The following is a 12,009-nucleotide window of genomic DNA, read 5'->3' as shown; positions in this document are numbered from 1 at the left end:
GCATCATGGTAAAGAACACAGACTCCACAATCAAAATGCCCAAGTCAAAACTGTTCCAAGGGCTTACTAGTTTCCCTAACTTTAGGCAAGTCATTAATTCTTATAGAACTTGCCTTTCATTATCTGTAAAATGGGATATTAGAATCTATTCACAAGTTTATTATGAAATAATACTGATAGACTTAATGGTTCCACAAAATAGTGACCACTAGATAAATTTTAGTTGATGTCCCCCGAGCCTAATCTTATTTGGGTTTCAGGAAAAGGCGCCTCTCAATGGAGAATTGGTGAAGCTCTGCAGACTCCTCTGCCTCCATTTTTAGAAGTCTTCTTCACGTTCCACATCAGTTCTCCTAAATGCCTCAGACTTTCGGGGCCCCCTCCAGCACCTTAACTTGGTAACGCATGGCTGCAGTACCGCAGTCTGAGGACTCATCTGGGGTGACACCACTCTACTTTCTCTTCGAGCTTTCTTTCAATGCTTCAGCTCAGGCCCTCTAAGTACCAAGTGTGTCCACAGGAAGAAGAGGGATCTTAGGAGGCCCGAGTGCCGTGCTGTGAGGAAAATTTGGCCACTGAGGTGGGACAAAAGGGACGTGAAGCTAAAGCAGCAGGGGTTGCCTTAGCTTCCTGGCTCGCTGTTTCACTGGGAGAACGCAGAGGGCCGGTAAATGGGTGTTGCATTAAAGGAAGTATAGGCCGGGCCCAGTCTGCTCCTCAGGGCGGCGTGAAAAACAAATGATAAAAGCGCAAATTCCCTATGAACTCTTACGAATATTAAAGGTTCCCGCGCCCCAAGCGGCTCCTTTAAGAGGTGGGCCCCACCTGTGCTAACAAAGGAAGTCCCCGCCCACGGTTGCCATGGTGCTCTGTGAGGTCCCCTTCTCATTGGTGGGTGACGGTGGTGAGGCGCCCAGCGGCAGCCATTTCCAACGAGCTGGCGGGGGCGAAAGATGGCGACGCCCCTCGGGTGGTCGCAAGGGGGGTCAGGCTCGGTCTGTCTCGCCTTTGATCAACTGCGGGACGTGATTGAGTCTCAGGAGGAACTGATCCACCAGCTGAGGAATGTGGTACGCAGCCCGGAGAGCTGGGCGAGGCAGGAGTGGACGAACTAAATGGCGGGGGGCGGGGCCAGCCCCTGTCCGGATGCCGGGGGCGTGCTGAGAGCGCTTTGCCAACTGCGTCATCAGGAGGAGGCGGGGCCGGGAGCTGTTCTGGCTGCCAGGGGTGGAGCCGAAAAGGGGTGCGGCCTTCATGAATATATATATAGCAGGGAATTTTAATCAAAATCAAGCACCGTTCTCCACTCTTTTGCCTGTTTATGCAGAGCCTGGTAGATATTCATTTAGTCACTGAGCCTCAGTTTCCCCCTCAGTTTCTGATTTGAATTGATTTCCCAAGGGGCTCGTATGCAGCTAGAGAAACTATTAACACACTTTTTACTATGGACATTTCCCCGTGTCTAATGTAGCTCCTTGCTGTATACAGTAAGCACATGTTTGGCCCTTGCACACCCTAACTTAAGGGCTTCCCATCCCTTTTATGTCCCTTTGATTTTGCTTTCTCAATCAAACCCCAGTTCTTGGGTGCAAAGCATTGGGACCACCGTTTTTCTGGAAAGGCTTTGTAAAGTCCTGACCAACTGAATGGCTTTTCTGTTCTTGTTTTCTGTTGGGATAAGAAGATTGGGATAAATTTCCTCTCCAAAATAAAACTGACTTTACATCTGTATCTCGTGGTGTAACTATCTTAAGCAGCTCTAGGAGCTTAATTACCTTCAATTCCCTGAAGGTACCCAGCTCCATGCCTTTGCAGCCAGCCTTTGCATGTGTGTTCCCTGACTTTGCTGAGAAACTTTTCTTTTTCTTCCCTTCTCTTTAGACCCATTCTTATCTAGCAGTAAGCTCTCCCGAGGCAGTTCTGACCCCTCCCCAAGTTGAGAAAGGGTCTTCTTCTGGGCACCACAGCCCTGTGTGCTTCTCCATCCTAGCACACACTGTGTTAGAAATGCCAGTCATGGCCTCTCTCCTCCTTGAGACTGGATGTCCCTTAAGGGCAGGACCTAGAACTGAGCCTCAGTGAATCGTGTGAAATTGAATTCTCCCTTCCCAGAGCCCCAGTCTTGTCGTAGGTGCCCTGGGAACCATCCCATTATCCATCCTTGCTCTTGGTCCCTAGAGGGCACTCCTCCCACCCTAGCCCCAGGCCCTCCCTGAGCCAGGCTCTATTGCAGATGGTTCTCCAGGATGAAAATTTTGTCAGTAAAGAAGAGTTCCAGGAAGTGGAGAAAAAGCTGGAGGTAAGTAATGGCCTCTGCAGCAGGCTCCTAATTTTCCCCCATTTCCCAGGATCTTTGGTTGGGCAAAGTCTTTGAGTACTGCCCTCTGAGAGCCTCTAACTGCAGTAGTGTGTACAGAATCTTCTTATATCCTGGCTTCTACAGTCCCCTCTGGGAAAGGACACTGGTTAAGGGTGTCTAGGACACCTAGGGTGGTTTGGAGTAATGAGACCACTGCTTCTGTAGGAAGAGAAAGCTGCCCACACCAAGACCAAGACTCTCCTGGCCAAGGAAGAGGAGAAGTTGCAGTTTGCCCTCGGAGAGGTAGAGGTACTATCTAAACAGCTGGAGACAGAGAAGCTGGCCTTTGAAAAAGCGTGAGTGGGCCTTGATAGGGGGGTGAAGAGGTGGGGGGGTCTCATCTGCCTGTCAGCCTTGCTACCCTTTCTTATCTTCCACACCCAGGCTCTCCAGTGTTAAGAGCAGAGCCCTGCAGGAGTCCAGCAAGAAGGACCAGCTCATCACCAAGTGCAATGGTAGGCGGGAGGCCCGCACACCCTCCCATGCTTGCTTACATGGGCTCCACCCTAACAGCCCAGTGCCTGTGTCCAAGACAGGGTATCACCCCAACTTCTGTTCCCGGCTGAGGATTCAGGCAGGCCCAAGCGGGCCACACCTTCGCAAATGCCTTCAGGGACCAGGCAGGTCACGGAAATGAGGGAAGCAGTTGGTGTACAATATTCTTCATGGCCATAAAGGAACGGGCTCGCTCCCATTTTTCTTGAAACCTGACCTTCTTAGTCCACCTTTTATTTTCCCCACTCTTGGTGGGTGTTAGAAATAGTATACTTTACTCGCAACTGTTACAAGAGGAACATCAGAGCAAGGCATCCCTATTTGGGAGCTGACTCTTAGTCTCAGGATTGGGGACCCATAGAGAGGGGTAGGCACTGTGGTGATATGGAAAGTCATGCTCCCTCTCAGGGGCTTAGTGCCTCTACTGTGGGGAGGGGGGCCAAGTATTGTCAGTTTAAAAAGAAACTGGGAAGCAGGTTTTAACATAAGCTTTTCTGACTTCAGTAGTAACAGCTGATTTAGACTTTTTAAGAGTAATGTAGGGGCCAAGTAATATATGTCTGTGGGCCATTTGTCTTTAACTCTGCTCTTTGCAGATGCCTGTGGCCAATTGTTAGCCCACGTGTTGCTGTGACTTGTGAGGCACTCTCAGTCAGCTACGCTGTGTCCCTAGACTACAGGAACCCCTTTCATTTTCCCCAAATGCTAAACTCCCCTTACCTAGTCTAAAAGTATTTATAGATATGAATTCTACATGCAGTATCTGTTTCATGCACTACAGCAGATTTTGAGGAAGTCAGAGCCCAAGGCCAAAAGAGGTTCAGGGTCCCTCCTGATAGAGACCCCACTTGGAACCTTGAGCACCACCTACCTACCAAACCAGCCCTCTCTCGCCCCTGGTGAGCACTCTCATTGGTAAGATACCAGCAGGCTGCCACCTTGATCTGGCCAGGTAGGCTGACAGACCTTTGTGGTATTTGACTAGGTGCCCCTCTTGGGACCATCTAGGACCCAACAGGCAGGCAGTGCCTCCATAATCAAGGCCACTGGTCCCCTAGACCCATCTCACTGGACATACCCCTGCTTCCCTAAAAGGAATGTAGGGTTCTTTCCTGGTGGTGTCAGAGACATCCTTTTTCTAGAACATCATCTAGAGATCTGCCAAGGCCACATAGTTCTGTATCTGCTTGTGGAAGGTATATGTGGGACATGGGGATGGATTCTGGCTGCCTCCTTCCAGAATGTCCAGAACCCCTCCAGTGGGCACAGACCTCCAGCTGTTAATCAGATGACATGAGCCTCCCCTGGCCTGTGCCTCCCCACCTCCTTTAGTGTGATTTCAGTTTGGTTTTTATACTTACAGAGTTCCTTATTCTTCCAAAGGGGTTTTCTAAGCATTCTTTCATTGGATGCCATTTACATTAAAATTTATTTCTTATTTATTTTGAAAGATGTACATAGGTTTATGTTTTTTCCCAAAAGAACTTCACAAGCAAGCAATCTGGGTTAACTGAATGACCCGGGGAAGGAGGTTCAGTTGTCCTGGTTCTATGACCCACTGAGCTCACGTTTTCATTATCTCCCTTCTTTTCCAACTTTTTTTTTTTTTTAAGATTTATTTTTATTTATTTATGCAGCACTGGGTACAGTCAGAAGCGCGGGAGGGTGAGAGAATTCACCAGAGCCAGAGCGGGGAGCAGAGCAGGCAGAAGGACCGAAGTACACTGCTGAGGGGAGCAGCGGGCAGCAGGAGAGGTCTGCGCGCCATGTGGGACCCTCCTCCGGTGGCCGGGGAGCAGCCGGGGATCGAACCGGCGCTGCAGAAGCTGCGGGCAGCTTTGCAACCCAGCGCTCAACCGCTGAGCCACCCGGGAGGCCCCAACTTTTTTTTGTTTTTGTGGGACCCTCGCCAGTGGCCAGGGAATGAACCAGGGAACAAACCAGTGCTGCAGAGGCCGCAGGCAGCCTCACAGCCCAGCACTCAACCGCTGCGCCACCAGGGGAGGCACTCTTTTCCAACTTTTTTTTTTTTTAGATTTATTTATTTATTTATACAAGCACTGGGTACAGTCAGAAGCGCGGAAGGGTGAGAGAATTCACCAGAGCCAGAGCGGGGAGCAGAGCAGGCAGAAGGACCCAAGTACACTGCTGAGGGGAGCAGCGGGCGGCAGGAGAGGTCTGCGCGCCATGTGGGACCCTCCTCCGGTGGCCAGGGAGCAGACAGGGATCAAACCGGTGCTGCAGAGGCTGTGGGCGGCTTCGTAACCCAGCGCTCAACCACTGCGCCACCAGGGAGGCCCTCTTTTCCAATTTTTTACCAGATATTTTCTTCTGAAATCTTAAGTGCTTTTTCAGAGCTTATGTTCCTTAACCTTTGCCTGAAAAGGCAGTGGAATTTCCTGTGAGGTTCAGAATTTTTCCAGGGCTCCCTACAGGATTATTTATGTAAATGAAGCATTCTGAGATCCCTACAGCCTATTTGGATTTTGACCCAACACACACAAATCCTTGCGCATAGTGAGCACTTAATTTGGAGGTAAGCTTTGCTGCTTACCATCTAACTGGGTCATTCCCACCCCACTGTGGAACAGGAACTACTGTCTCTGTCATCTGTAAGATTAGAAATGTCTTAAAAGGAAGACAGCTGTCCCAAAATGGTACTACTGTCTCATTAATATTAACTTTTTTAAAGATTTATTTATTTAAGATTTATTTATTTTACAAGAACTGGGGTATAGGCCAGAGGCACCAGGGGGTGAGAGGATTCACCAGAGACAGAGTGGGGAGCAGAACAGGCAGATTGAAATACACTGCTGAGGAAAGCAGCGGACTAGACAGGAGAGGTCTGCTAAAGCTGATGTAAAGTTTTTATTTATTTATGCATACAGAACTGGGGTGTGGGCTGGAGGTGCTAGGGGTGAGAGGATTCACCAGAAACAGAATGGGGGGCAGAACACGTGGATCCACTGAAAAATATTGCTGAGGGGAGCAGCAGGTGAGACAGGAGAGGTCTGCTGCGCCATGTGGGTCAGCTCCCTGGCCAGGGATCCTAACTCATGCTGCATTAACTGGTGATAACTTGATAGAACTGAGACTTTAACCCTTGCAACACCAGGGAAGCCCTTTAAAAGTGCCTTGTTCATCTTATTTTGTTATCTAATTGGTTCCTGAGTCTTAACTCTCCTTCCAGGAACTGCCTCCATGAGGGCAGGGATCATCTTTTTCTCTGAAGCTCTAGCACAGGACTGAGCAGCCTGGCCTGCTGGCCCTCTGTAGGTCTGATTGGTTTGAGGTCATTGAATGAGGTGATGTTTCTGAGTCCTAAATCCTCAGGGGATGATGTTCTGTTCATTCAACAAATAAATTTATTACGTACCTACTATGTGCCAGATACTGTTGCAGGCCTTAGGATTAAATCTGAAAATAAAAACCAAAGTCCTTGTTCCTGTGGACCTTATATCTTAGTAGGGGAGAAGACAAATGAGTAAAATACATAGATAAATATAAATGGTAAGAAGAAAAATAAAGCAAGAAAAAGTGAGAGGCAGTATTGGGAAAACTTGTACTTACAGACTAGAAAGGTCTCACCAGAGAGTCTCTAAAGATTTACAGGAGTGGGGTCTCCGTGGTGGCACAAGGGGTTAAGCACAGCACTGAAGCTATCCACAGCCTCTGCATGAGTTCCATCCCAGCTGGCCAGGGAGCTACCCACATGGTGCAGCAGACCTCTCCTGTCTCGGCCGCTGCTCCTCTCAGCAGTGTATTTCAGTCAGTCTGCCTGTTCTGCTCCCCACTCTGTCTCTGGTGAATCCTCTTACCCCCCACACCTCTGGTCTGTACACCAGTTCTTGTATGCATAAATAAATCTTTAAAAAAAAAAAAAAAGATTTACAGGAGTTAAGAGGAGTCGTCTGTGGACAACGCTACCCATCTCTCTCCAAGGGCCTTCCCCTCTCTTCATGTGGGTCACCTAGTCCAGAATAGAGCTGTGAAGTCACTGGCACATCATTAGACATTGTGTCATACATACCCTTTTCCCCACCCCTACCAAGACTCTGTAATAAACTCTCATACTAAAGTACTAGTAACTACTCATGGACAACCCCTCAGTGGGGGGAGCCAAGTTCTGAAAAGACACACAAGGAAATGTCTTATCTCAGGAAGGAGCCCAGGGGATGGGAGCCACCCCCTCCTCCCTACCTCTCTCCCCCACAGAAATTGAGTCCCACATAATAAAGCAAGAAGATATACTTAATGGCAAAGAGAATGAGATTAAGGAGTTGCAGCAAATTATCAGCCAGCAGAAACAAATCTTCAGGTGAGGGGTCGGGCCAGGCTGGGGGTTGTTGATGGAAGTGGGGAGCCAGAACTCTGGTCCCTGTCCTGGGCTGTCCCCAGCCCATGCCCAGCCGGCTCCATTGCAGGAATCACATGTCTGACTACCAGATCCAGAAGCAGCAGGAGAACTACATGGCTCAGGTGCTGGACCAGAAGCATAAGAAAGTCTCCGGGACCCGTCCGGCCCAGGGCCATCAGCGTCGCAGGGAAAAATAAAATTGTCACCTTTCCATTCTTCCGCTGTAATGCCTGTCTGCTGTGGGGATTCCTGTTCTTACCCTCCCTGTGCCTGTGCTCCCTCCTCAGGCCTCACCAGTGGTCTGACCCCCCCCCCCCCCTGCGCAGGAAGGGGTAGGGGAAGAGTACAAGGGACTCTGCTTCCTGCCTCCTTGGCCTTGGTGGCCTCCTTGGCCTTGGTGACCTGAGAATCAAGTTACTGGAGACTGGGTGGGGGACAGGTCTTGGACCACCACTGGCCAGGCCATCTCTAGGTTTAGAGGCGAATGCTACTCAAACTCCTGGCCCCTGCAACTTCACTGCCTCCCTTGGCTAATAGTGGGATCTATGTGTTACAAGGTTGTAGTCTAGTGAAGGAACTGGGTCTTTGTTGTCTGTCCTTCCTCATATAAACAGCCCTGGTTACCCTAGTAACACCCCACCCACTCCCAGGGCCCTGGTAAATTTAACTCTCCCAACAGAGGAGGGGTGGGTGTGTGTGTGTGTGTGTGTGTGTGTGTGTGTGTGTGTCCTGAGCAGAGACTTTTAAAGACAAGCTCTTCCAGGACCACAATGAATTTGGGAACACAGTTTCCATCACATTCAAGAATGTTACATATATGAATCACATTTTTACCTTCTTACATCTTCCCCAAACAGAAGCCTAATCAGTCTGTAGAAGTGGGAAGCAAGGAAAAGGACAATGCTGTGTCTATTTTTAAGGTGGGGAAACAGTCTTGGAAGGGACCGACTGGCTCAAGTTGCACATGCAATTGTTAGCAAGACCTGGCGGGGTGGTCTCAAGGTCTGGCTCCCGGGGAAGCACACTGACCATGGTGTCTGGCAGATGCGGCCCCAGCTCAGCCTCGGTTTCCTCACCTGTAATAAGTAGAGTCGGGCCTACCTCCTGGCTGGTGGTGACAGGCCTGCTTTCCCCTCACCTTCCTGTCAGCCGAAGCCTGGAGAGCTACCCCAAGCGCTCCAGGCAGCGCCAGTGGGGAAAGGGGTTGGAAGGGTAGCCCCAGGGCCCAGGTCTCTCCTGATGCGGACGCTGCTGTCTCCCAGGCAGACGCGTCCGCTTTAAGGCGCGCTGACCCCTCGGCATCCGCAGGCGGGGCGGGGACAGTGCGGGCCTCCCGGAGGCGAGTGCGAGGGAGGTAGTGCGCGGCGTCCGGCCCACCATGCTGACAGCGCTCGCCCCGCCAGCCCTGCCCGGGCGCCCAGAGCCGCTGGTCGCCGCACCCGCACGGCGCCAGGATTCCTCGGGCTCTTCCAGCTCCTACTACACGGCTCCAGATTCCCCAGAGACCCCGGACGCTGGGCCGGACGCAGAAGGCCTGGCAAATTGGCCCCGGGTGGCCCCTGCGCTGGGGGCGGGCGCGCAGCCTCGCCTGTCCGTCAGCGCCCAGAATAGCCGCCAGCAGCTCCGGCCCGGCTCGGGTTTCCAGCGAGGCCTGGGCTCGGACCCGTGGCCACCCCCGCCCCAGCTGCGCACGCTGCCGTCGGGGGAGATGGAAGTCATCTTCAGCACTGGACCCCTGTTCAGCCGCTCCGACGCGGCCGACAGCGAGGTGCAACAGCTCACCGAGCAGGCCTTCCGCGGCCTCTCTCCGCCGGGTCCCGCGTCTCCAGACCCCGCCACACCGCAGCCCCAGGACCCTGAAGGTGGCTCCCGTTGGGCCACCTACCTGGAGCTGCGGCCCCGCGGACGGAGCCCTGCCACCCCGGCGCAGTTCGAGTGTGTGGAGGTGGCGCTCGAGGAGAGCGCTGCGCCCGCCAGGTCCCGCACGGTGCCCAAGCGTCAGATCGAGCTGCGCCCTCGGCACCGGAGCCCCCCGCGGGAGACCAGCGCGCCGAAGCCTCCCCTGCTCCTGCGCACCGGTTCCCTGGACGAGTCGCTGGGCCGCCTGCAGGCTGCCGCGAGCCTCGTGCAGACCGCTTTGGCCAGAAAACTGAGCCCCGTGGCCCCTGCCCGCAGCAGCGCCACCTTCGGGTCCACCCGGCGACCAGAGTCTTCGCCCCGGGATACGACCGGCAGTGCCCGAGTGGTCCAGGAACAGACCAGATCTCGGCCGCCCCGGATAGACGGCAGTTCGGTCCCCGCCAGGGCCCCGCGGCCGTGGCCCAGCCTCCGGGAGCGTGCGATTCGTCGAGACAAACCCGCTCCCGGAACGGAGCCCCTCGGTCCGGTTAGTTCCAGCATCTTCCTGCAGTCAGGGGAGAAGACCCACGAGGCACACGACCAGGAGCCCAAGATTCGCTTCCCACCAGAGACTCCGGAGCCAGCGGCTCCGAGGGCGCAGAGTCCGGCTTTTGAGTCTGGGGCTTCCTGGGACCTTCTGACGAAGGCCGCGACGCCCGGGAGCCAGTCCCCGCCGTGGCAGGCTCCAAATGGGATTGTGCGAGGTCCTCGTTGCGTGTCCCCCGAGAACCTGCCCCTGTGGACTCGGGCTAGTCCTAGGGCCCGTAGCCCGCCGCTTCCCGAGGCATCCTTTGAATGGAAAAATCAGGATCCCACCGTGGAGGAAACTGTCAGCAGGAGGAGCCCTTCCCCTCCGACCCTTTCCCAGTGGAATCAGGGCATTGCCAGGGCAGGCAGCCCATCTCCTGAAGTTCCTTCCCAGTGGGCGGTTCGGCATCCGCCTGTGGGGAATAAGGAAGAAAGTAGGAGCCGGTCCCCACAGGCCTTGCCATCATGGGAGGTTCCAGATCGTCCTGTTGGGACATGGAACCCATCACCCCAAGAGATGTGGGATTCATCGATAGTGTCTCACCGGGAAGCTCTGAATGGCGTAGCCCTAGAGAGGCTGGCGCCGGAGACTCCGGAGCCTGCAGAGGCGCGGAGCCCGTCCACGCGGGAGATGCCAGACCTCGCCTTGGGAAGCAGTCAGCGGTTGCCAGAGGTGGCTGCACCAGAGCTGCCCCCCAATAGCCTCCTGGGCACGGTGGATACCGACGCTCGCCCCGAAGCCTTAGGCCCGGGAGAAGCGGCCTCGGGTCGCCGGCGCGTGGCCATTCCGCGGCCCCGCGACGTGCGCAAGATGGTGAAGACCACGTACGCGCCCAGCTTCCTGGCGGGAGCCTCGGGCTCAGGGCAGCCTTTGCCTCCTGCAGACCCCAACGAAGAGAAAGACGGCGCATCCAGGAAGCAAGAACTGGGGTCCCCCGCCCCGGCTTACTACACTTCCGTTTTTCTCAAGGACTTTCTGCCGGTCGTGTCGCACCCTTACGAGCCCCCAGAGCCACCCCCCGACACAGTTCCCAGGGACGCTTTGCAGCCCAACGGGGTCCTGCGGAGGAGAGCGGAGAACAGCACGGCAAAACCCTTCGCTCGCACTGAAATCCGTCTGCCTGGTGCCCTGGCCTTGGTCCACCGACCCGAGGGAACCCGGGGAGCCCTGGCGCACGACCCTGCTGGGGAAAACCTGGATGCGGAGGTCCAGTGCCTGCTCCCGGAGGGCGAGGGCCGCGCCAGCCCTCAAGGCGGCGCTCGCAGCTCACCCCAGAGGTCGCCCGTGGGGTCAGCAGGGGCTCGACGACCAGGACCCGGGTCCCCGCTGGTACACCCAAGGTCGAGCCCTGGAAGAGCGCCCAAGCTGGAGACACCCCCCACGGCCCCCAAGCCTGAGGCCGCGGCCCAATCGTCCCCCTCCCGGGAGTCCACTGGCAAAACGGCCCCGCCCCTGCCCCGCGCGGCGTCTGCGCCCCCCATGGACCGAGCCCCTGGAAGCCCCTCCCTGGGGCCCCGCAGACAGCCCCGGGCCGCGCCCTCGGGGAAGGTCCTGGTGGACCCCGAGAGCGGCCGTTACTACTTTGTGGAGGCGCCGCGGCAGCCTCGGCTGCGACTGCTCTTCGACCCAGAGAGCGGGCAGTACGTGGAGGTGCTGCTGCCGCCCTCGCCCCTGGGGCCATCCCGCCGCGTCTACACCCCGGTGGCCCTGGGTCCTGGCCTCTACCCGCCCGCCTATGGGCCTGTCCCCGGCCTCTCACTGCCGCCGTCCCCCGGCCCCCAAGCCTTCAGCGGCCATCAGCTACCCTGGGCCTCGGAGGCGGCGTCCCTGGATGGGATGTACTACCTTCCGGTGAGCGGGAACCCCAGTCCTGCGCCTCCCCTGCTGCTTTGTGCACCGCCCCCCTGCTCCGGTCCCACCCAACCGGGTAAAGGATCCTTGTTCCCAGCGTGAGGCTCCGGGGTTTGACCCCCACGGTGTTGGAGACTATTGATGGCCTTGGAGGTTCTGGCATCCTGTCCCCCGCCCTTCTTTCTTTCTATCAGCTCTTTATTCTCCCATCCTATCCGGGCTTCAAAATGAAAGTTACCTTTCAGGGATGTGTCCCAGACTCCAGAGCTGATGGAACTAGAGCTCAGGAAGTGGCTGCCTACTTCCTCCGCAAACAAAACTGAATATCCCTTTTCCCAGGCATTGCCAGAGTGTGGTGTGTTTGTGTGTGCAAAAGTGAGGAAACACAGGACTTTTCTCCAGAAGCCAACCTAAGAGGGAGTTGGACTTCCCACGGGGCAGCAGGAAATGGAGCAGTGAGGGAGGGCTTGCCCCAGAGCTGTCTAGAGAGCTCTAGCGGTCTAGAGAGCTGTCTAGAGG

General features: G+C 55.1%; 2 protein-coding genes across 2 annotated transcripts; both read left to right on the top strand.

The window, feature by feature from the left end:
• Positions 1–920: 920 nt before the first annotated feature.
• SPATA24 (spermatogenesis associated 24) lies at positions 921–7,408 on the top strand (the record flags this gene model as incomplete). The annotated part of the gene is made up of 6 exons (XM_084252360.1): positions 921–1,070; positions 2,234–2,299; positions 2,525–2,655; positions 2,744–2,814; positions 7,070–7,172; positions 7,279–7,408. The coding sequence occupies exons 1-6, from the start codon at positions 954–956 to the stop codon at positions 7,406–7,408; spliced, it is 618 nt and encodes a 205-aa protein (XP_084108486.1). The 5' UTR covers positions 921–953.
• Positions 7,409–8,589: 1,181 nt separating this feature from the next.
• PROB1 (proline rich basic protein 1) lies at positions 8,590–11,592 on the top strand (the record flags this gene model as incomplete). Its single annotated transcript, XM_084252290.1, has 1 exon — positions 8,590–11,592. The coding sequence occupies one exon, from the start codon at positions 8,590–8,592 to the stop codon at positions 11,590–11,592; it is 3,003 nt and encodes a 1,000-aa protein (XP_084108416.1).
• Positions 11,593–12,009: the final 417 nt, after the last annotated feature.

Source organism: Talpa europaea (genome assembly GCF_964194135.1).
Source record: "Talpa europaea genome assembly, chromosome: 13".
In the NCBI taxonomy this organism is placed as follows: Eukaryota; Metazoa; Chordata; class Mammalia; order Eulipotyphla; family Talpidae; genus Talpa; species Talpa europaea.
The sequence above is the reverse complement of the archived record's forward strand: the minus strand, read 5'-3'. Positions and strand labels throughout refer to the sequence as shown.